This window comes from Antennarius striatus, chromosome 23 (genome assembly GCF_040054535.1).
Source record: "Antennarius striatus isolate MH-2024 chromosome 23, ASM4005453v1, whole genome shotgun sequence".
NCBI classification, from domain to species: domain Eukaryota; kingdom Metazoa; phylum Chordata; class Actinopteri; order Lophiiformes; family Antennariidae; genus Antennarius; species Antennarius striatus.
Genome location: NC_090798.1, coordinates 13,685,917 through 13,702,493, shown reverse-complemented (window position 1 = coordinate 13,702,493; position 16,577 = coordinate 13,685,917). Strand labels below are relative to the sequence as shown.

The 16,577-nt window shown below is 47.5% G+C and overlaps 1 protein-coding gene across 5 annotated transcripts in view; it reads left to right on the top strand.

The window, feature by feature from the left end:
* afap1 (actin filament associated protein 1) overlaps positions 1-16,577 on the top strand; it is a 45,075-nt gene that overhangs the window by 23,160 nt on the left and 5,338 nt on the right. For 3 of the 5 annotated variants that reach the window (XR_011034352.1, XM_068307819.1, XM_068307817.1), the window contains exons 4-12: positions 655-760; positions 842-1,053; positions 1,139-1,318; positions 5,871-5,957; positions 7,219-7,294; positions 10,182-10,334; positions 10,482-10,693; positions 11,125-11,270; positions 11,723-11,837. Coding sequence is in view for 4 of the 5 variants with exons in the window: in XM_068307819.1 (XP_068163920.1) it covers positions 655-760; positions 842-1,053; positions 1,139-1,318; positions 5,871-5,957; positions 7,219-7,294; positions 10,182-10,334; positions 10,482-10,693; positions 11,125-11,270; positions 11,723-11,837 (1,287 nt within the window). In the remaining variant the exon portion in view is untranslated. Of the gene's footprint in view, positions 1-654; positions 761-841; positions 1,054-1,138; positions 1,319-5,870; positions 5,958-7,218; positions 7,295-10,181; positions 10,335-10,481; positions 10,694-11,124; positions 11,271-11,722; positions 11,838-14,065; positions 14,437-16,577 lie in introns of those variants that run through there. The other 2 variants (XM_068307820.1, XM_068307818.1) reach the window with 2 other exon arrangements.

The window sequence follows — 16,577 nt, the reverse complement described above, 5'->3', positions numbered from 1 at the left end:
CCACATCAGCCTCTGGAGATGATCTCCACTGTAACAACTGGATTTGTTGGACTGTGTGCCGCAGAGAGAACGTGTCCAACCCTTCCTCCTCCTCCTCCTCCTCCTCCTGCCGTGAGCTCTGCTGTGTAGAACCACCAAACATGTTTCACCACCTGATTCTTCACTGTGGAACTCGCTCAGCAGGTTTCTGAGGCGTCTCTACATTCAGGTGTTGTGAAGGGTTCAGGTCTGGTTTCTTGTCCTGGCAGCGGACTTCTTTTTAATATCTTTTACATATTTTTCAACTTCTGAGTAACTCTTTCATGTGTAGTAATTAACAGAACATATATGTAGTAATATTGACTACACACAGTGGTTGAACTGAAACACTACGAGTGCCTCAGGTGTTACGTCTTACCTGCTCTTATCAGAGATGGACGATTGAAGACAACTCAAAGCAAACTCTTTCCAGATCCTGATGTTTCAGAAGAGATGATTGTTCACCTTAAAAGCAGCACAGCTAAATGAAAGTGGTTTCCATCAGTAGATATCTGAGGACGGAAACCTGAGATGATCAGATGATCCTTTATTTGCCCCACAGTGGTGCAGTTTGTCTGCTGAGGGTCACTTCATGCTTGTCATTAATTCATTCAAACATCTCTTCTCTCCCTCCAGCCTCACAGCGGTCCTCCTCCTCTGCCCAGCTCCTCCCTACCAGAAGGTTACTACGAGGAGGCCGTTCCTCTGGGTCCTGGGAAGGCTCCTGAATACATCACCTCCAGTGAGCGACACCACAGTGAACCAAACACCAACACGACCCAACGCACCAATCACCAGCCCTCTGTCTTCACCTCCTTTTCAGACTACGACTCGGACGCCATGAGCAGCTCCTACGAGTCGTACGACGAGGAAGAGGAGGACGGGAAGGGCCAGAAGATGCGTCACCAGTGGCCGTCTGAAGAGGCGTCCATGGATCTGGTGAAGGACGCTCGCATCTGCGCGTTCCTGCTGCGTAAGAAACGCTTCGGCCAGTGGACCAAACTCCTGTGCGTCATCAAGGAGAACAAGCTGCTGGTGAGGGACGTGTGTGAACGGCGGCGTGAAGTTACCTACAGATCACTCAGCATCTCCTTTGGTCCCTCCGTTCTGTTTCCCTCAGTGTTACAAGTCCTCCAAAGACCACACCCCCCAGATGGAGCTGAGCCTATCAGGATGCAGCATCACACACATCCCCAAAGACGGGAAGAAGAAGAAGCACGAGCTGAAGATCGTCCACCAGGGGGCGGACGCCTTGGTGCTGGCTGTCCAGAGTAAAGAGCAGGCTGAGGAGTGGCTGAAGGTAACAGAACATCAGATGATGATGATGATGATGTTAGTGAATGATGAAGGTGATGACCCCCCCGTAGTTCTCATCTTTGTTGTCTCTAAGCTAACAGTGTTAGCATCCCATCTGAGCTGGTTACTATGAACACGTGAAATGAAAAGCTCTGCAGGTAGCAGCTAGCACTTAGCAGCTAGCACTTAGCAGCTAGCAGCTAGCACTGAAGAACAGAAGGCTCCTCTCTTGTGATAACAGGCGGTGTTCTGGTGTTCTGGTGGTCTGATGTTGTGGTGCTCTGGTGCTCTGGTGTTCTGGTGCTCTGGTGTTCTGGTGCTCTAGTGTTCTGGTGCTCTAGTGTTTTGGTGTTCTGGTGCTCTGGTGTTCTGGTGCTCTGGTGCTCTAGTGTTCTGGTGCTCTAGTGTTTTGGTGTTCTGGTGCTCTGGTGTTCTGGTGTTCTGGTGCTCTAGTGTTTTGGTGTTCTGGTGCTCTGGTGTTCTGGTGTTCTGGTGCTCTAGTGTTCTGGTGGTCTGGTGCTCTAGTGTTCTGGTGCTCTGGTGTTCTGGTGTTCTGGTGTTCTGGTGTTCTGGTGCTCTGGTGTTCTGGTGCTCTAGTGTTCTGGTGCTCTAGTGTTTTGGTGTTCTGGTGCTCTGGTGTTCTGGTGTTCTGGTGCTCTGGTGTTCTGGTGCTCTAGTGTTCTGGTGGTCTGGTGCTCTAGTGTTCTGGTGCTCTGGTGTTCTGGTGTTCTGGTGCTCTGGTGTTCTGGTGGTCTAGTGTTCTGGTGCTCTAGTGTTCTGGTGTTCTGGTGCTCTAGTGTTTTGGTGCTCTGGTGTTCTAGTGTTCTAGTGTTCTGGTGTTCTGGTGCTCTAGTGTTCTAGTGTTCTGGTGCTCTAGTGTTCTGGTGTTCTGGTGCTCTAGTGTTTTGGTGTTCTGGTGCTCTAGTGTTTTGGTGCTCTGGTGTTCTGGTGCTCTAGTGTTCTGGTGCTCTGGTGTTCTGGTGCTCTAGTGTTTTGGTGCTCTGGTGTTCTAGTGTTCTAGTGTTCTGGTGTTCTGGTGCTCTAGTGTTCTAGTGTTCTGGTGCTCTAGTGTTCTGGTGCTCTAGTGTTTTGGTGTTCTGGTGCTCTAGTGTTTTGGTGCTCTGGTGTTCTGGTGCTCTAGTGTTCTGGTGTTCTGGTGTTCTAGAGTTCTGGTGCTCTAGAGTTCTGGTGTTCTGGTGCTCTGGTGTTCTAGTGTTCTAGTGTTCTGGTGCTCTAGTGTTCTGGTGTTCTGGTGCTCTAGTGTTTTGGTGCTCTGGTGTTCTAGTGTTCTAGTGTTCTGGTGTTCTGGTGTTCTGGTGCTCTGGTGTTCTAGTGTTCTAGAGTTCTGGTGTTCTGGTGTTCTAGAGTTCTGGTGGTCTGGTGCTCTGGTGTTCTGGTGTTCTAGAGTTCTGGTGCTCTAGTGTTCTGGTCTGAAGGTGTTTACTTTGGTCCCCCCCCCACACACATTCTTTCTCTATCTCTTTAACCCCCATCTTCTCTCCTGCCCTCTGATCTTTCCCTCTGACTGCTCTACAAAACAAACCCACCCCGCAGACATCAGACGGGCCCCAGTGCATTCTGCCCCCCACCCCACCCCCAGCACCTCCGGGCTGTTCCTGCCCCCACCTCAGGAGGACGACGGGCCTCAGCTGGTTGTTCTGTGTCTGTCTGTGGTTTTCTTCTTTACCCAGACGTCTATCAGTCTGAGGTCATCCTGTCAGAGAGGGGAACCCATTGTTCCTGTTGGTGCTTCCTTCATTCTTCTGTTTCTTCTCCTAAAGTTCTAAATGATGGGATGTTTCTGGTGATGAAGAAGATTAGAAGAACAAACACTTCCTGCTTTTCTTCTGGATTCAGTTTTGCACCGGGGTTTTTATTGATGGTGTCTGCTGGTGAGGCAGGTGACCACCTACCTGTAGGAGGGGCTTCCAAACCCACAGATCTCTGTACCATCTATAGATCTACAGATATATGATCTATAGATCTATAATCTATAGATCTATAAACCGGGTTTGGATCTGCATGTTTGTGTTAATAGCAGCAGAGTGGTGGGGGGTCTGACTCTGACCCCCCAGCCTCAGTGTCTGTCCGTCCAGAGGTTTGTGTGTCTTTGGGTCTGTGTTTAGATATCGTGTTGCTCGGACTTCTGGGTATTCACTCATCCGTTCATTGTTTGTTTGTTTTTGACCTCTTTTATGCGACTTTCTTCTCTTGTTGTCTGAATAAACCTAAACTAAACCTAAACCTAAACTATAGTTATTCCTACATTTCCTGATGTCAGGAGGAATAATTACCCTAGTGAGCCAACTCTCTGTCCTCGTGACAAAAGTGAACCCAGGTGAAAACGACCGAAAGCAGAGGAGGGACAAGAAAAGATGGATTTGGTAGAGAGCAGAAAGTAATGAGAGGCTAAAGGGGGGGTGTAAAGCGGGGTAACCCCTGAGGTTTCCACAGCCTGCTGTTACAGTAATGATCATCCCACATGTTGTCTGCTAACGTGTGTTTATGGAACACACATGTACTTAGCGTGTTTTGGCTTCATGCTGCTGAAGCAGCTCCGTTCCTCCTGCTATGACTGGTGGGACATCTGCCCTTCCCCCTCCATGTTTACCCTCAGGGGGGTTCTTTACATGCTAGTAGGTATAGCATAGCATCATTCATCGCTACAAATTAAATTCCTCTTGTTTTTGTTGTTTGTTCTTATTGTTTAGAATTTGAAATGAGACTAAGAAGATTTCATTTGACCTCCTTTATGGCATTATTTATCTAATAACTGGATCAGACTGCTGCCTCCGGAGGTACAAAGTGGTACTGCAGGCAGGACAAGCTGCATTGCATGTTTAACTTCAGTTGATCTCTTTGATATAAAATCTGTCGTGTCAATATGATTGTTCACTAACATTTCATTGATGAAAGTTTTTTTTTTTACATTTTAGACTTTTTTTTTGAAATATAAATTCCAACTTGATCTCATTCGCTGCCACATTTGATCGGTGATAGGGAGGTGTTGATAGAGGGGGCTCAGAGCCACGCCCCTTAACACAGAGCTTTTAGGGGCGGAAGTGATTTTATCAATATTCAATCATAGATATTTAGGACCACGGATCATTTTGGGGCAAGACATTTCAAATACAGTGTAGTCTGACATGAATTAAAAAAAGCAAAATATAAAAAACTGAGAATTCACAATTTCCAGTGAAGCAATGGTTAACACAGGCTCAGGCCCGTTCAAATGAAGTTTGACTTTGAATTAGTGATAAATGGTGCAGCTACTCCCCCCAGCTGTAACCACAGCCTTTCCAGATCTAGGGTTGATAAAAAAAATGGAACAAATAAAGATGAAGTTCCAATTATTTAAAGACCCGTAGCTTTCCTGCATCAGGGTGTGGTGAGTGCAGCCAAAGGCGAGTGGCGTGAGTCGAGAGCACGGAGCCGGTTTCCCTCCTCTCCATTAAAAGTGAGTGCAGTGAATAACACCATTAAATACAGTTTAAACTATCCGGCTTGTTGTGTGACTGCATAACATCACATTTTCACATTTTCACCCCACTTTATGTGAGTGCCGTGGTTCATTGCACGTTGCACACATTCTTTTAGCCAGAAGAAGGACAAATGTTGACTCGTTGGACATGAACACACATTTTTAACCCACTCCACAGTGAGCACCAGCAACTCGTCCGTCTTTATTTAGATTGTGTTCAAAATCAGCAGAACGACCCACAAACGGTTTGATCTGCAGGACATCATCAGACGTGGAGCTGCAGTCTGCAGCGCTGGTCTGCAGTAAGACAGACATGATGTCCTGTCTGTCCCACCCCCGCCTCTGAGACGCTCTGAGCCAAACCAGCGGAGCCACAGTCTGTCATTTCCCCTGAGACACAATTATGGCCCCTGGGAGCCAAACCCAGTGAAGGGAGCCGCTCTGAGCAGCCAGAGATGGTCCAGGGTGACGGTGTGTCACAGGGTGCATCAGCCTTCTTGTGTTCAGCTATTCCCCTCAGATTTCATCTCTCCCCACTTATCTAACCCTAACCCTAACCCCCCCCCCCCCCACCCCCCCGATCACCGCTGCATACTGGAGGGGGTTCCAGATCTGAGTCCAACGGGGTCAGGGTAATCCACGCTGGCGCCCGGCGCTCAGGCCTGCAGATCTCATCACCCTCTGGACTCTGTTGCATAAGGACTGTTGGACAGAGTCAGACTCTGTGGTGTCTGGTGTGTGCAGCAGACCCCCCCACCTCTACCAGTTCATGTTCTCCACCTCCGGCCCTCTCTGCAGTGCATGATGGGAGCGGAGAGAGGAGGGCTTTCATTGGACGTGTGGCTCACATGACCCCAGACTGTTCAGGCTGGAGGAATTCCTCTCATGTGGGAATAGAGGAACTGTCTGAGGGTTATTACACAGGGGGCCACACCTGTTTGTTACCCACCAATCAGAGCACCCGCTCAGACACACCAGTAAAGACTGAACACCTTCACAGCTGCTGAGACATTCCACCTGTTTCCCATAACCAGTAGAGTCTTCGTCTGACCTGGACTGTCCTGGTGTTTTCCAGGTGATGAGAGAGGTTTGCACCAATGGGGGCGTAGACCTGGATGGACCTGGATCCGGATCACCAGTACACAAACCTGAGCTGGAAAAGGTGAACACACTCCCCAGTTTTGTCACACAAAGGTTCATAAAGTGAATAAATGTCATTGGAGCCTCTGTCCAAAGGCCTCACGTCTGAAACAGCCAATAATACCACGACTGTTAAACACGGTTGTTGTAGCTCATATATGCCGACATGTAGTATATTATTATACTGTCTGTTGGCTGCTGGTTGGCTGTTTTTAGCTCTGAGTGTTGCCACATATTTGTCTTACATAGCAATATAATAAAATTTGTTTATAAAATTATTTAGTAAAACGTAGCAAACAAAAGTGAACCAATGGGGTCTCTGGTTATCAAAGCTATTTCCTGTACGAAACTATTTGAAACAGGAAAACTACGATTGATTGATTGGTTTTCAATGGGAAAAATTGGTAGTTTTACTGTTTACAGTGGAGACGGACTGTATCAAACCATGTGTGTGTCTACATACATGTGTGTGTGTCTACATACATGTGTGTGTGTCTACATACATGTGTGTGTGTCTACATACGTGTGTGTGTGTCTACATACGTGTGTGTGTGTCTACATACATGTGTGTGTGTCTACATACATGTGTGTGTGTCTACATACGTGTGTGTGTGTCTACATACGTGTGTGTGTGTCTACATACATGTGTGTGTGTCTACATACATGTGTGTGTGTCTACATACATGTGTGTGTGTCTACATACGTGTGTGTGTGTCTACATACGTGTGTGTGTGTCTACATACGTGTGTGTGTGTCTACATACATGTGTGTGTGTGTCTACATACGTGTGTGTGTGTCTACATACATGTGTGTGTGTCTACATACGTGTGTGTGTGTCTACATACGTGTGTGTGTGTCTACATACGTGTGTGTGTGTCTACATACATGTGTGTGTGTCTACATACATGTGTGTGTGTCTACGTGTGTGTGTCTACATACATGTGTGTGTCTACATACAGTACATGTGTGTGTGTCTACATACATGTGTGTGTTTAGTCGTGGAAAACGAGCCCCATCAGAAGCTCTTTAATGACCCCCCCACACCAGTAAACACAAACCAGTCTAACTCCTGACCGGTGAGTTATTACAGACGCTCTGAAGGAACTTTACAGTTAACAACCAGCAGGACTCAGAACTGGTGATCAGGGTCTCCATCAAACAGGCTTAATCGTGTGTGTGTGTGTGTGTGTGTGTGTGTGTGTGTGTGTGTGTGTGTGTGTGTGTGTGTGTGTGTGTGTGTGTGTGTGTGTGTGTCTTTGGGTTCGGTGCTCCTGTCCTATCAGAAGGCCTCGTTCGACAAGCCCAGCTCTGATGGTGAGGCCGTTCACGAGAACGGACACGGGGACTTCAGAGACCCAGGTGAGTCCACACAGCACTGAGCTTCTTCATGGGGGGGCAGCTGGGACCCTGACGAGTCCAGATCAGGTGATGGGGGGCAGCTGTTGGGGTCCCATACACAAAGACACCCCATCCACTCAGACAGCGCTGACTTTCGGTTTCCATGGGCCAGAAGCAGAAATACCACAGAAGAGATTAACGCCAGATTTTCTGCTTAATCACCGTCGGACTGAGGTCCACCTCCAGGAGACGTCTGGAAAACTCCTCTCCTTATTTAGGTCAGGAGCTCCAGTGCTTCATAGACAGCTGTACCCACACCAGTTCCCACAGTTAGAGAAATGTTTCAGTGGACCTTAAATGTCCCCTCGGGTCTCCGTTGTCATGGAAACAGGAGTTAAGTTGGGTGGAGTTTGAGAATTTGAACTACATTTTGCACATCTTGCAATAATTTTGATGGAGTGCAACAGATGAACTGTCTGGTGTGATTTGATGGTGACCAGTAAATAAACTAACGGTGTGAAGGAGAGCCGGGGGGGTCGTCAGTCTACTGTGAGTAATAAATCTGATGTGTTCGAGAAACATTTGGAACCCATGTGGCTCCAGATCCGAGGCAGCATCACATCATCTGCCCTGAAGGTAAGCTGCTGGCCCGTTGGTCCAGGTTGGGCCCCCCACGGGCCCCCCAGGCCCAGATTGAGTCATACTTTTACACACCATCACTGCTGTGTTATCTCTATGAAGTGTTGTTGAGTGATAAAGAGACCCTCAGCTCATCAACCGTCTCCATGGTAACCCTACCGGCTGGTCTGATGTTCACTGGGTCCTTGAGTTGAGATGTTTGGGTCCAATCAGTGCCATCAGGATCTTTAATGGAGTCAAACCACATCATGAGTTCCTGGAGTCACAGAACAGTTAGACTTTGACTCATGACTGAATTATTTAGATCTAACTGGTAGAGCTGAGTTTAACTAAAACTGGTTCTTAATCCTAAAGTCTCTCCGCTGGATCCCCCCCCCCACTAATCTGTCCCATGATTCAGAGGGGCTCTCTGCCAGCAGCCTTTAATGATAATGCATGAAGCATGAAGAAGCGTTTAGAATTAAATGGAGATGGTGCCCCCCCCCCCCCCCCCCGAGACCAGCCAAAGCAAACACACATGGATGAAATGGATCCTAATTGTTTACAGTTTGTTTGCTCAGCAGGAAATCCTCCTGGGGGGGGAGATGTTCGTTATTTGGTTTGTCAACTAGACGTTACCGTGTCTGTTCCTCCGTGAGGAGATGGTTTCTCCAACAACACGTCTGTGAAAGATTTACCACCAGCTGACCATTTCAGAACTTCACCTCCTCTGGGTCTTTATGAAGTCAGCGCTGAACCATGATCCGTGTTCTGGTTGTGTGTTCTGGTTGTGTGTTCTGGTTGTGTCTTCTGGTTGTGTGTTGGTGTGTTCTGGTTGTGTGTTCTGGTTGTGTGTTCTGGTTGTGTGTTGGTGTGTTCTGGTTGTGTGTTCTGGTTGGTGTGTTCTGGTTGTGTGTTCTGGTTGTGTGTTCTGGTTGTGTGTTGGTGTGTTCTGGTTGTGTGTTCTGGTTGTGTGTTCTGGTTGTGTGTTGGTGTGTTCTGGTTGTGTGTTCTGGTTGGTGTGTTCTGGTTGTGTGTTCTGGTTGTGTGTTCTGGTTGTGTGTTCTGGTTGTGTGTTCTGGTTGTGTGTTCTGGTTGTGTGTTGGTGTGTTCTGGTTGTGTGTTGCTGGCGTGAAGCTGTGAGGAGCGACCAGATGAGGTCATCAGTGATCAGATGAGTTGATGACTTCTCCAGAGACGTTGGTCTGAAACTTTCTGAACAGTAAAACTACAAAAACTTCTAGTTTTGTTGCTAATTTTGAGAACTTTAGGTTGTAGATCTGAGAGTGTTTTTGAGGACATTATACTGTGATCTCTCATCCTTCTTCTAGCTCGCCCCATTCTTTCCATGTCTGGTAACAGGAAGATGTCCTGGAGTTAAATTTACCTGATCAGCGTTTTCCTCATCTTCCTCTCCTGAAGGGAAAAACAAGAAGGATTCCTCCTTCTCAGGAGAACCTCCTTCCACATCTGTGTCTGCTTTCCACCTCAGCCCTGCGTTGTGTGTGATGTGTTTGTGTCCTCAGATAGGGAGAGAAGTCGTGCCCCATAAACTGTGTGCAGATGTCCTATTTAATTAAGCCTGTCGCCATGGTAACAGTCACATCATATCTGGAGGGAAAACGCAACGAGGAAAAAATGTAGAAATAAAGATAAATGAAGGGAACAGAAGGATGTTATCAGACTGACCATTAGATCTCAGCAGATCTTCTGGTGTGTCTGGTGATCATTTACACCATTATTGTCACTCTGAGTCACCAGGTGTTCAGTGTGAGCAAACCTCAGGTGGTGACATCACAGAGGAGGAACCCTGGAGGTTTCTCTCCATCAGTTCTTCTCTATGGTCTGTTTCTCTCCTTCCATTGATTCTCATTGGTGTTGGAACACAGCATGTAGACACAGGAGCCAATCAGGAGCTCCGTCTCTCATTTAGACCTGTCTACCCTCTTTACCCTCCCCCCCAGAATGTGCTCAGTCATTTCTCTCCTCAGACAGAAACTGGGCCAGCTGCAGTTGTCCCAGTCAGACCAGTTGGGTTTCAAACTGAGACTAATTCACCACAAGGGTTTGATTAAACCCAGCTTAATGTAGTCTGAACTCAGGCCTGTTTGCAGCAGCGTCGAGGGTTTCTCTTCTCTTCTCTGACTAAAGCATCCAAACACAGTTGGACCAGTGTAGATGAACACGCCCCAGCTGCGTGTCTCTGAACATACGTGTGGGGGTTAGGGGGTAGAGCACACTGAGTCCGTCTGCCGTGTTAGACTGGTTTAAACTCCTCTGTGTCCGTCAGGGAAAGGGAAGAAGAACTCCAAGGCGGAGCAGAAGTCGGGGACGGTGGGGAAGGGGGCGGGCAAGAAGATCACCAAGATGATCGGCCTGGGGAAGAAGAAGCCGTCCACGGACGAGCAGACCTCCTCAGCAGAAGAAGACGTGCCCACGTGTGGTAAGACACCCGTGATGTCTGGGTACACACTGATGATGTCATCAACATCCCAGAATGACCCCGCCCCCCCTCCTGCTGCTCTCAGTGTATATTTCATGGGTGTAGAGGAGATCCTCCTGGTCTTCAGTCCACTTCCTGTGCCTGCAGGCTACCTGAACGTGTTGTCCAACAATCGCTGGCGTGAGCGCTGGTGTCGGCTGAAGGACAACCAGCTGCTGCTGCACAAGGACCGGGACGACCTGAAGAGCCACATCGCCTCCCTGCCCCTCCGGGGGTGTGAGGTCAGCCCCGGCCTGGACCACAAACACCCGTTCGCCTTCCGCCTGCTGCGCAACGGACAGGAAGTGGCCGTGCTGGAGGTGAGCGGGTTTGACCTTTTGACCTCTAGGCTTCCAAACGGTCCAGCACTTAGTGCTGTCTGCAGCTAAAGCTGAGAGGAGTCACAAACACCCCCCCCATGACGTCCTTCACGCCTTCCTTCGTGTAGTGAAACATCTCCTCCACCCAACACCACCTGGTGTCCCAGCGTCTGATGTTGGTGTAAAGAACTTCCTGTTGGAAAGTTTGGATTCTATTTCCTGTCTTTCAGAGCCCAACCCTGTCAGACCCCCCCCCCCCGGCTCCCAGTAGATCCACTAGTGGTGCTTTAGGGGGATGAAAAGATCATATCCCCAACAGGGACAGTAAAGGCTGTTTCTTTCTGAACACCAAGGTCCTAAAGCCACGACTGTTAGATCAGCTGATGACGGACTTCCTGTTAGACTTCCTGTCACTTCCTGTCGTCCTCCAGGCGTCCTCCTCTGAGATGATGGGTCGCTGGTTGGGCGTCTTGTTGGCGGAGACGGGCTCCACCACCGACCCCGCCACCCTGCATTACGACTACATCGACGTGGAGACCACCGCCAACGTCATCCAGCTGGCCAAGCAGTCCTTCTGGTGAGGGGCACGAGTTCGTTTGGGGGGGGGCGCAGGATCAGTTTATCGTCATCGTTATTATCAAAGCCCAGATTGATTGATTGATTGTTTTAGTCCACATGATGGAGAAATGTGTTTGAGTCTGTCTGACTGTCTGTCTGTCTGACTGTCTGTCTGTCTGACTGTCTGTCTGTCTGTCTGTCTGTCTGTCTGTCTGTCTGTCTGTCTGTCTGTCTGTCTGTCTGTCTGTCTGTCTGTCTGTCTGTCTGTCTGTCTGACTGTCTGACTGTCTGTCTGTCTGTCTGTCTGTCTGACCGTCTGTCTGTCTGTCTGTCTGACTGTCTGTGTGTCTGTCTGTCTGTCTGTCTGTCTGTCTGTCTGTGTGTCTGTCTGTCTGTCTGTCTGTCTGTCTGTGTGTCTGTCTGTCTGTTTGTCTGTCTGTCTCTACCTACCTTGGTGTCTCCCCCTCCCAGTTTCACCAGTAAGCGTGCCACCTCTCCCAGCCCGTACCTGGACACCCCCGTTAACGGCTACGCCTCCCCCACCGGTGTGGCTCTGCATTACGACGACGTTCCCATCAACGGAACGGTGAGTCAGCGATCAGCTGTCAGAACGAGAGGGAGAGACGCGATTGGTTTAAATGCTGTAGAACACGCCCTGATGTCCAATCAGGTGGAGTCTCGTGAATGTGGTTCAAACGTCTGAATCACAAGTAAACATAATGGAGGGGGGGCATGGCTCGGTGGAAATAAACCCAGTTTATTTTCTGTGGCGATATCAAGGACCTGAGTGTGATTCATTGGGATCACATCACACCGTTAGTTTAGTTCAGTTTAGTTCAGTTCAATTTAATTTAATTTAATTTAATTTAATTTAATTTAATTTAATTTAATTTAATTTAATTGAGTTTAGTTTAGTTTAGTTTAGTTTAGTTTATTTGTAAGGAGACAACACAACTTCATAAAACACATGATTACACGTGGTTAAAAAAGCCAGAATTAGGCTCGTTTTCATCTGTAGTCCCCAAGCCATGATGTAAAATAAGCAGTAAAATACATCTACAAGAGAAAAACATGGTTAGAGACGTGGTAGTCCAGTAGAGTAATACATAATATATACATAACAAACTGTTAAGAGAGCACAGAACACACTATACCTATAGAATATAATATAAAATACGTATTCAAACAGTTACTGTACAACAAGAGAGAATAAGACACACACATCACAACACAGCATTGATCACAACACCAATACATCACTACAGGTGTGTCTCTCAGTGCTGGCAGCTACAGGTATAGTGATAACACTTCCTGTTAGTCGTGTCACTAACGTCACTGCTGTCTGTCGTCTCCCTGCTTTGTGTTCACTCTTCTCTTCACTCTCTCCTTTGTTTCTCTGCTTTTGAGTGTTTTTTAAACCCCTGGTTGTCATCAATGTTTTCTACACCACCAGGTTAGAGAAGTCTCTGTTTGTAACCAGGGGGGTCTGGGTCGTCCTGCTGGACTCTGGTTGCCTCCAGCAGTGACATGTTGTGGAGGTTGACCAGCTGGTCCATCAGCTGATGTGAGGGGGGGGGGGGCACAAACACCTGTATAATTAACAGTCTCACCTGCTAGGGACCGTAAAGGGAGACCTTGTCCCGTCTCACTTCCTCTGGTTGGAGGACTTCAGCGCCAACTAGTTTAATCTGGAGCTGGGGGCAGAACGGGGGCAGATGACATTCCTTGAGCTTCCAGGGGGCAGAATCACAAGCAGCCTGGAGGAGATGAGGAGGGTCACCCCCACAAGGAGGTTCAGCGCTGCTCTTTGGAACGTGAAGAAGAGGAGCTGATCCCAGCAACTCTGGACCAGATGATTTTTGAAGGTCCACCAGGACCTGATGGTGTCTGAGATGACCTTTCAAACTGTTTTCGGATGTGTTTTAGTCTGACCATCCTGGGTTTGTTAGAAGGCTCTAAAGCAGATCTCTCCTTGTCTCCTGCGGTGAGCTTTGGTTTGTTCTGCAGCCTGAAGCAGAGATGTTGTGAAGTGAAGACCTGGAGGCTGGTGGACAAAAAGATTTCATACAAACTCAACTCTATTTTTTCTGAGGTCTCTCACTTCCTTCTGGGTTAGATTAATGTGTGGAGGTCCTCAGTGTCAGTGATGATGTGAGCAGGGCGGAGTCGACCAATCTCTGGCCAGCGAGGACAGGATCGCCTTATGTCTCCTATTGGGCCAATCAGACAGCAGCAGTTTGCCTGGAGGTGACAGACTTATGAAGACGTGTGCATGTAGTCTAGACAGAAACCTTATCTACCCCTGCTTTATCATAGGGGGCAGATTGTGGTTATCAATACTTTGGTTGCCCCCACCCTTGAGGACAGACTAATCATTGGCTGGAGGACGTTCAGAAGGTTCTTGTGGATTCTGTTGGGTCTGCTCAGCCGTCCTCACCTGCCTGTGGACCAATCAGCATTCAGCTGGAATCCCCCTGCTGCTGGAGACAAACATCTGTTGTCTGAGGTCGTACTTCATCCGGGGGGGGGGGGGTTGATCCATGAAGGTCTAGACCTCTTCTGGGGGTTGGAGATGTTTGATTTGTGAATAATTTATCATCATAGACAACATAAGGAGTTTATTCTGTGGGTGTTTTGTGTTCTGTTTTGGGGGGTTTCCTCAATGTTTGAGTTGTTTTTATTTGTTTTCAGTCAAATGCCTGAGGTTTTTTTGGGGGGGGGGGGGGGGTTACGTTCTGATTGCTCCATAAAGGTATTGTGAACCCTCTCCTCTCCTCCATCTCCTTCCTTCCTGCATGCCCGTCTAACCCAAAGGAGCCAGAGGAGCTGTACTCCAGTCCCACCAGAAGGGGGCGACAGCTAAAAGAGGAGGTGCACTACGAGAACGCTGACCTCTATGACCACACGCCTTCACCCACGCTGGCTGCTCGCTATCCTCCCAGGCCTTCCTCCTCCTCTGCCTCCTCTTCCTCTAACGCTCACTGTAACCCCCCCGTCTCTAGAGTCTGCTCCCGCTTCCTGTCTGCTGACGCTAAAAACAGAGCCGCTGCTCAGGTGACGACACGCCTCCGTTCACTCTGGTCCACCCTTTATTCAGGATCGACAGGGAAAACGTTTGTCATAGTTGACCCGGAAAATGTTCATCGTCCATGACTCTGAGGAAACGTTCGATTTAAAGTCTGCGTCTGATAATTGTGGCGAAAGCAGAAAAGCATTGGTTTTAGCTGATGAATTTATTTAATGTGTTTTTCTACAAATATCCTCTAAAAAACTAAAAAAGCTTTAGTTTGTCTGATAAAATTGATTAAAATCAGGATAGATGGTCTAAAAAAATTATTTGTTTTCTCTCTTTAAAATGTAATATAATCGTTAAAAGCTGCATCAGTGTGTGTGTGTGTGTGTGTGTGTGTGTGTGTGTGTGTGTGTGTGTGTGTGTGTGTGTGTGTGTGTGTGTGTGTGTGTGTGCGCGCGCACAGGTAAACCTTGGCTCACTGATAACTGGAGACGTACATTTTAATATTTAGCAACTATTTTAAGCTAACAAACAATACCATTTTATCTTCTAATAATAAGAAAGAAACAGAGGGTTGCTACGAGCTACGAGCTAATAATATGATGTTATTTGTTTTATTCTGATTTATTCTTCAGTCACATGATGTTGTGTGTTTCTAATGGTTTATTAGTGATTTTATGATTCCAGTATGTGTTCTGGACAGACGTAAAGTAAAATGATGTAAAAAAATGATTTCCATGTATACGTGCAAAAAAACCTCCTGCAGTGTTCCGTTGCTATGGGCAACACGACTAACTCTTACACCTGACTGTCTCAGAGAGCTAACAATGACAGTTGCTACCACGAGACAAAGACATTCCCATTGGTTGGTTTGCAGTGAACGTTCTTCCGTTGGTTGGTTTGTAGTGAACATTCTTCCGTTGGTTGGTTTGATAGTGAACGTTCTTCCGTTGGTTGGTTTGATAGTGAACGTTCTTCCATTGGTTGGTTTGTAGTGAACGTTCTTCCGTTGGTTGGTTTGTAGTGAACATTCTTCCGTTGGTTGGTTTGATAGTGAACGTTCTTCCGTTGGTTGGTTTGATAGTGAACGTTCTTCCATTGGTTGGTTTGATAGTGAACATTCTTCCGTTGGTTGGTTTGTAGTCAACGTTCTTCCATTGGTTGGTTTGATAGTGAACGTTCTTCCGTTGGTTGGTTTGATAGTGAACGTTCTTCCGTTGGTTGGTTTGTAGTCAACGTTCTTCCATTGGTTGGTTTGATAGTGAACGTTCTTCCGTTGGTTGGTTTGATAGTGAACGTTCTTCCGTTGGTTGGTTTGTAGTCAACGTTCTTCCATTGGTTGGTTTGATAGTGAACGTTCTTCCATTGGTTGGTTTGTAGTGAACGTTCTTCCATTGGTTGGTTTGATAGTGAACGTTCTTCCATTGGTTGGTTTGTAGTGAACGTTCTTCCATTGGTTGGTTTGATAGTGAACGTTCTTCCATTGGTTGGTTTGATAGTGAACGTTCTTCCATTGGTTGGTTTGTAGTGAACGTTCTTCCATTGGTTGGTTTGATAGTGAACGTTCTTCCATTGGTTGGTTTGATAGTGAACGTTCTTCTGTTGGTTGGTTTGTAGTGAACGTTCTTCCATTGGTTGGTTTGATAGTGAACGTTCTTCCATTGGTTGGTTTGATAGTGAACGTTCTTCCATTGGTTGGTTTGTAGTGAACGTTCTTCCATTGGTTGGTTTGATAGTGAACGTTCTTCCATTGGTTGGTTTGATAGTGAACGTTCTTCTGTTGGTTGGTTTGTAGTGAACGTTCTTCCATTGGTTGGTTTGATAGTGAACGTTCTTCCATTGGTTGGTTTGATAGTGAACGTTCTTCCATTGGTTGGTTTGATAGTGAACGTTCTTCCGTTGGTTGGTTTGATAGTGAACGTTCTTCCATTGGTTGGTTTGTAGTGAACGTTCTTCCATTGGTTGGTTTGATAGTGAACGTTCTTCCATTGGTTGGTTTGATAGTGAACGTTCTTCCATTGGTTGGTTTGATAGTGAACGTTCTTCCATTGGTTGGTTTGTAGTGAACGTTCTTCCCGTGCCTCTCGTGAGCGTCAGCTGTGAGTGATTTATATTTTACAGCCCGGCTCCACGGCCACAGAATCACCACATGGTGCTGTGTGGAGCTCCGCCTCCTGCCCCCCACCCCTTTGATGTGTGTGCTGTGTGTGGCGTGGCCAAGGGGTGTTAACATAGCCTCCAACCACAGAACACCCCCACGCTGTAAGAAGTAGATCCAGGGGGGGCGGGAAGCTCTGGGCGGCAGGAGGCCGT